At 33.6% G+C, this 8,187-nt stretch overlaps 1 protein-coding gene across 1 annotated transcript; it reads left to right on the top strand.

Annotated features, from left to right (window-relative positions):
• The first annotated feature begins 4,247 nt into the window (after positions 1-4,247).
• On the top strand, positions 4,248-4,950 carry LOC127073343 (monothiol glutaredoxin-S2). Its single transcript, XM_051014495.1, has one exon. It carries the CDS (start codon positions 4,315-4,317, stop codon positions 4,621-4,623), a length of 309 nt encoding a protein of 102 aa, XP_050870452.1. The 5' UTR covers positions 4,248-4,314; the 3' UTR covers positions 4,624-4,950.
• Positions 4,951-8,187: the final 3,237 nt, after the last annotated feature.

The following is an 8,187-nucleotide window of genomic DNA, read 5'->3' as shown; positions in this document are numbered from 1 at the left end:
AAACTTCTTATGAAACATACATTTTGATATTTCTGAACCATTTGAATGAAATTTGTTTGAGGATAAGTTGAGGAGAGTTGATAAGTTCCAAAGTTACGTAAAATAGATTGCACTTATTAAGTTATTTTAACAAGTAATCAATGAAAACACCTATGGTCATTCAATGAAAAGTGATAAAACATTTGTTTGAACATTTTAACTGCACATTGACTAAAATAGGTAAAAAAGACTAATAAAAAACCAAAATAACATAAAAGATCTTGCTAAAGCACCTTCCTACAATCAAGGCTCACTAAGCCAAGAATAAAGTCCTGCTTAGTGAGAAAAGGTGGAAAAGAAAACTTAATGTCCAAGGAACATTAGGTCAACTAACTAGTCTCTTAGCGCAATGCCAAAACTCTCATAGTGAGGTAATGCGATTTATGACTTCATGACAAAGTTAGTTCAAGGTGAAGGAAGAGTTTGTACGCTACATGAGGATGAACACTGCACTTAGCAAGCTAAGGAGGTAAAGGAAAGTTGCAGATGAGCTTACATTTCTTAACAGAGAATAGAAAACACACACTAAGCGTAGATGGGTGAGACCCTTATCAAGCAGACCATATAAAATACTATACATATGGGTTAAACTCAGTTAAAATGGATCTCATCAAGGATGTGTGGTAGTTCTCATAGAAAGTTAGGTTAACATTAAAAATCATAACAAGATAGAAAAAGAAAGGAAGATTGGTGGCAGAAGCGTTGCTTGAGGAATCGTTATAGATGATGTTGAAGTTCTTTCTTCTAGGACTTTATTATAAAGCTATGATGAGTAAGCATGGCTAATTTCTCGTTTGTTAGGGTTATATGTAGTCATCATTATACTCATGTATTAATTACAATCATGACAATTTTTGTAATTATACTTAAGCTTTAATATTGATGGATGCTTCGTTCCTAATGCTTGTTATGGATTAACTACCTAAAATATATTTTAATAGTATAAATTAATATGTGAAAGGTAATGGTCATTAATAAATCTAAGCTTTCACCGATTTAATGCTAAACTCTCTAAATAGATTTAGGTTTAATATCTTCATATACCGATGAAGTTTAATGCTATTGTATTGGTTAACAGGCTGATAAATCGCCTATTAGGTAACACGACTAATCCCACGTCGTTGACTCATGCATGAGTTGCGATGAGAGAAACATGAAATTATATTAATGTTTGAGTAGAAAACCATATTATTGATAAATGGTCATATATGAGGTTGATGCTGATGACATCTAAATCCAACAAGTTTTCTCTTTGTTAACACCACAAGTTCAATCTATTTTTGGTTACTTCAATTTTATGAACAAAAAACTTTAAACAACCCATTCTTAGAATTATAAAAACTCTTGAACGGTATTTTAAACACAACCAGTCCCTGTGAATACAATAATTTATAAATACTGTTATGGTACAACTAGCTATTATCCTAACATTCTCTCTAATATTGTCATTTCTAATTTTATTTCGTCTAGTCTTACCACGCATTCAACATAACATCCTCATCTTTGCTACACTTACTTTATTTCCATGTTGGTTCTTAATCGCCCTGTTGGGGGGATAATATGAGTGAGAATGGTCTAGAAGGGGGAAGAAGTTGAATAGACCTTACCTTAAAAGTAGTTTAAAAAACATTTTTCTCAAAATCTTAGTTATTCACAAAATTGAGTAACATAAATAATTTGCATATACGTTGGATTAATAATACGAGTTCCTCTATGTTTACAAGATATAATGAACTATGGGCAATGAAAGTCTTGATCAATCTATGACTCAATTAAAACTAATTTAATTTGAACAAGTAGTTGAATTAATTTTTTATTAATCAACTAAACAATTTAGTATTACAGTTTACACATATTTAATCATAAGAAAGATATTACAGATGACTTAATCAACACTAGATCTAAAATTATACGACAAATCATTATAAGAGGATTAAGCCTAAGAACACATGATTTCTAAGAAAGCGGTAAAAACCTAAACATACAATTCTATACATAAAATCTAAAGGAGATATGGAAAGAGAACAATGCACCAATGTTTATACTAGCTGAACACGTTGGTCCTAGCTTTGCACATAATCCAGTCTCCAATGAAAAGTCATTGAAGTTTCATAGTCTTCCATTATTTTGAGAAAACTTTACAACATGCATTTTATACAATTAAGAAAACATATGCTGAAATTTAAACAAAATTAACAACTCCAATATGAATATTTCCTTCTCCAATTATACACAACCCACACTGCTGAAATCTATAAGATCTTCATTCAGTCATGAACGTCCTCTTACTCAAATCCAAGATCCGCTCCAACATTCATTTCACAACAATCTTCACTCGATCCTAGTGGTACCTTGTCTGAGCTCTTAGCCTATATGACGGGGAAAGAAACTCCCAACTTCATTCCACAACTACCATCTCTTGGCACTACCAAAGTCATCGACGAAGAAAAAATCCTTTCTTTTTGATCCTATTAGATTTGTCAGTCCCAACAACACCACACAATACAAATCTTGATATGCACCTCAAAAGCTTTACAAAAATTAACAATGAATGAACCTCCTCTATGAAGATCTCTTACTGTCTAAGAATTTAGAAGAAACCAACTCATGGTAATCTTGCTAGATTTAGAAGAAACCAACTCATGGTAATCTTGCTAGATGTTGAACAACTTTCGATCATGTTCAAAGCTAAAACTAAGTTTTAAACAAATTTCGAAGTGATGATATTATGATCATATGTGGGAAAAAAGGATACAAATGATTTAAATATGTGTTTGAGATAGAGTACAAAAAATAAGTAAAAAACACCCTTTAATACAAATCAAGAGAAGTGAGTACGATTCAATTTGAACGAGGAATTGATTTGAATAAAGAACTTAAAACTCAAAATTTCACCATTTGATTCGATTCCAAGAATCCTATGATTCAGATCATGTTGACAAAACCAAAATCTTGAATTTGAAATGAATTTTTGATTCGAATCAAACTTTAGCTTGATTCGAATCAAGCTTGCTTCTAATTCAAGTCAAAGAAGTTTGTGATTCGAATCACACTAGTAGTGACAAATCCTATTTTTCACATTTATTTATTGAATCAAATCATGCATAACCTTGATTCGAATCACACTTCTATAAAATTGCTATTTTAAGAAAAAGGAAAGGTTTGCGTTAATCTAAAGCTAGTATGATAAGAATCATTCATTCACGTGTTTCTTGACCAAAATACTAGATAATTTGACTTGAATCATTTTGCATAGATTTTTATCTAAACTTTTGATTTATCGAATACAAAATACAATTTAATGAAAAAACATATTTTAACGCATTGCACTCAATTCTAAGATACACGTGAAATCTAATTTGAAGAGACTCAATTTGTAATTCGATAAACGATAATAAATGAAACAAACAACAAAACCAAAACACTAGAGAAACTGAACAACTTAACGACAAATATTCTATTTCGTACTACATCACAAATCTTACGACTCTCTAATAAAATTTTTCCCTTAATTTAAACAGTACTTTTATATCATATAAAATCCTCGAGGCAATCCTCCATTTCAACTACTTAAATTTTTTGATTGTTTACATCTATTTCTTTTTCTAAATTGTTTGGTAATGGTCATAAATAGTAATTTACTTATTGAAATTCCTATACACACAGCTTCAATCACATTTCGCTTTCCAGAATTGGATGCGAATCCTAGTTGCGGAAAAAAGAGAGGTCCCAATTGAATAAATCCAATTTTTATTCCAACGCAGTAGATGCTTAAAGATAGATAAGGCATATATAAATTTCAGTATTACGAAAATAAAAACATTAATACTGTATTATCTATAATAAGCTCAAGGCATTCCATAATATTCTTCTTTTACTATTCAATAGAATTACATTATTATTATTATTATATTATTCCTCATCTGGAAGACGAGTATATATGCAGTGCAAATATTCTATCGTGAAAAAAACAAAACGTACGCTAAGAAGTTGTCGTACCAAGGACTTGTCGTGATTTGTTTTGATGCATGCAATCCATGCATGGACAAAGAATCGTTTTAACTAGTTGTAAAAAAGAAGACTTAATTGATCAATCAATTTCAATGATTTTGAAAGCGACCTAAATATCTAATCCACGATTCTCCACTTCTTTCCTAACACAGTTTTTTCTTCTCCTCAAACCTCTATATAAAGCATGCCACATTTTGTTTATCTCAACAACACACCTCCTACACACATTCTTAACATATCAACAATTTCCACAATTGTATCATAATGGAGAGAGTGACAAAGATGGTTTCAGAGAGACCGGTTGTAATATTCAGCAAGAGTTCATGTTGCATGAGTCATACCATAAAGACACTTTTTTGTGACTTTGGTGTGAATCCAGCAGTTTATGAACTTGATGAGATATCAAGAGGGAGAGAGATTGAACAAGCACTTTCAAGACTTGGTTCTTCTCCATCTGTTCCAACTGTTTTCATTGGTGGTGAGCTTATTGGTGGAGCTAATCAAGTTATGAGTCTTCATCTTAACCGTTCTTTGATTCCAATGCTTAAAAAAGCTGGAGCTCTTTGGGTTTAGTTTTAGCAGGCACAGTCAGTGAATAAATTAATTACCTGTTTTGGTTATGTGGTAATTGTGAGTTTATATATAGAGAAAGGAAGAATATATATTTGATGAGTTAATATTAAAGTTTATGGCCCCAAGTAATAATAGGTTTAACTTAATTGATAGACTTGGGTGCTGTTGAAGGACTAGTATCTTACACCACCACCGCACTATATGCAACTATGCAACAACAATAGGGGGTGGGGTCTAAGTCTATCGTTTAGCCTTTTTTTTTTGGAACTAATGCAATGATTTTTGATGCATGTTATTAATAACAAATTATATGGAGGAGTTGCAACACGTTATGCATGTTTTAAGAATTTTGTAATATTTTTTTAATATTTATAATAGTTTTTTTAAATAACAAAATAATACTCCCTCCGTTTTTTATTATAAGTCGTTTTTGACTTTTCACACGTATTAAGAAATGTAATAATTGTGGTATAAAAAAGAGAAATGATGAAGGATTTTACAAAGTTGTCCTTCATTAATGATATTGGAAAGATAAATTGATATAATTGAAAGAAGAGAGAATAATAAATATTTAAGGGTATAATAGGAAAAATAACATTAATGACTCATTGATATTATAAAACGACTTATATTGTGGTACAAAATATTTTCCCAAAACGACTTATAATAAAAAACGGAGGTAGTATATTAATAACAAGAATGGATAAAATAAGAGTCTAGACAAAAACCTAGACAAAAACCAAAAGAAACTAATAGACCAACAGAAATACATCTCTAGAGAAAATCAAATAGACTAAACACTCCATTCCAAAAGTGTAGGCTAGAGCTCAACCACAAGGACCACCATGTCAGCTGAACATCAGCTGAACAAAGCCCTCTAAGAGAAGCACCAAAAACACAACCAAACCTATAACCAAAATAAAACTCTATGATCCTTGTTTGATTAAGTCAAAAGATAAAGTTTTTAAGGCAATAAAAAAAATACATGAGTTCTCCGTTAATCTTCATATGAATCATTTCCAAATTAGAAGAATGTTTTTCTCTTTCACTTCCACGTTTGTTGAATCACTAAAAAATTTAATGTTATTTGAACATCAAATAATCCAAACAATTGTATGACAGGTCCTAGCAAAATCACTCATAACCTCCGGCGTATCACTCAAAGAGAGCATAAACTAAAAACAATCCTAAACTCCTTAGATATTATACCACACGGTCGAAATAATCTCACATGTAACAAACAAATGAGAAGGCAACTCAATCAAATCCTCACAAAAAAGGACAGGAGACTCCTTTAAGATCAACAATCACACCACACTTTAAAATTTTCTCTCTAGAAGAGAACCTATCTTGCAAGAGTTGTCAAAAAATAATAATCACCTTCAAAGGACTCCAACTAACCGAGATGAGGGAAATGGTCGAATTGACATGAAGATGAGAGAGAATATAATAATTTTTACGATCCATTTGAGCTTGATAATCAGAGGCCACAAAGAAGACACCATATTTAAAATGATTCCAACTCCATTTATTTACATTCAGTGATGGGCTTAAGTCTTGGAATACAGAAAGTAGATTAGTAACTATTGGTTCCTGATGGACAAATAATGGTCTCCTCCATCTCAAATAACATAGCGCAACACTTGGGGCATAACATCCCTTATGAGCTTTTCAGTTTCACTCTGTTGAGCAAGTCGACATGCTCCTCCTTAGTAGTGGATAAACTGCCTTTACCTTCTCAACATAGTTTGACTCAGAGACCTCCATCTCCACGTCGGGGCTCTCAGTAGCTTCGACCATCAAGCACTCGAGTGACTCAGTATAAATCGCATCCTTGATTTGCAGAGGGTCAGAACCAACCTGCACTGGGGACTTAGCTTTGTCAGCAAACTTTAGTCTTCCCTCGGCCAACGCTCGTTGCACCAAATCCCCAAAAATGATACAATGAGAGGTTTTATGGCCCATAAAGTTATGAAACTTACAAAACTCTATTTTCTTATGTTGCTCTAAAGGTGACGTTTTTAGTCCTTTATGGACTATAATTTGGCCATCAACAATTAAGAGGTCAAAAATCTCGTCACACTTAATTAAGTCGAAGGTGTACGTTTTGCCGACAAACTTGTCAATTTTTTGACTCGACCAAATTCTTTCCGTCAGATCGTTTTAATAATTTACAAACGTAGGGAGGTCCTGCCTTAAGTTCCGCCACGTTCACGTCGTTCTCTTCGACCTCCTCATATCCTATATCATAATCCCGGTCTCTTTCAGCTGCCTCTATATAGACAACCTTCCTTTTTTTTATTTTGAAATTTTCTCATCCTGGCTTTCTCAGACTCCAGGCGTTCGACCCGTCGAACTCTTTCAGCCAACTGAGTCATATCTCTCAGATATTGGATGTCTAGTTTCTTTCCAATAGAATTATCAAGACCCTCATCAGCCATTTCGACCAGTTCATGCTCAAGCACTTGGGTAAAGCACCTTACTTTTAATATCCGAACCTATTTAGATAATTCTCAATTGACTTAGGCGCTACGACTTACGCTAGCCAATTCTTTGAGACTAATTTTCGACTGTCCCATATAAAAATGTTCATGGAACACTCTCTCTAATTGATTCTAGTTATGTATGGAATGAGGTGGCGTTTTGTGAACCATGAAATTTTTTTTTGTTAATGAATTTGGAAAAAATCTCATTTTCAAATTCTCATTATTTGCTATATCTCTGCCTCAGTTTGGTATCAAGCAATATGTTCGACATCCGACTCACTTGTGTCTCCTACGAACTTGGTGAACTTAGGGACTTTCCACCCTTTGGGAAGTTCTATTTGCAGAACATATTCAGTCAAAGGAGACACAAAGTTTGGTTTATGTAATCCTACATTAAGGCCATTCTGAGAAAGAATATTTTCGACTATATAGGCTAGATTATTTTGCCCCCTTAGGTTATCTTGTCGAACATTCTTGACCACCTCCTCAGCGTCTTGATTCTTTCCCACCATAACTATCCCATAGTTAACTTGACCTATATGTTCCTATACTTTCATTATTATAGGGAGTTCGACAGGTTGAGGTACCTCTTCTTGTTGTTTCCCTTGATTAAAAGGAGCAACTCCATTGTCAAGCATCCTTATCGGCGTGACTGGCGCAATCTGAGGGATTGGACGTGCGTGGGCCTGAGGGGCACCCGAAAAATCGGCTATTAAGCCCATTTGATTTTTCAGTAGTTGGTAACTATGGTTAGTCTTCTAAATTAGGGGGTTGAACACTGTACCAATTTGCTGAGTAAGAATATTAACCATCTCACGGTTGCTTTCATCCATTTGTTGTCTTATGGACAACATGGAGTTTGTCGTAAGAGTATACGTGTTTGGGGGAGCAAATGCAGTCCCTCCATGTTATGTCGCTCGACTAGGGTGGCTAATGGCATACCCTGATGCTATGTATGGATTCAACGAAGACACCATTGTTGTATTATTCTCTGCATACTTTGAAGCGTTACTATGTAGTCCTGCCATCATTGCAGTTGACATACCATGTGGGAAATTCCTCGGCACTTGTGGCATTA

Source organism: Lathyrus oleraceus, chromosome 4 (assembly GCF_024323335.1).
Source record: "Lathyrus oleraceus cultivar Zhongwan6 chromosome 4, CAAS_Psat_ZW6_1.0, whole genome shotgun sequence".
Classification (NCBI taxonomy): Eukaryota; Viridiplantae; Streptophyta; class Magnoliopsida; order Fabales; family Fabaceae; genus Lathyrus; species Lathyrus oleraceus.
This window is presented reverse-complemented; position numbering and strand designations above follow the sequence as displayed.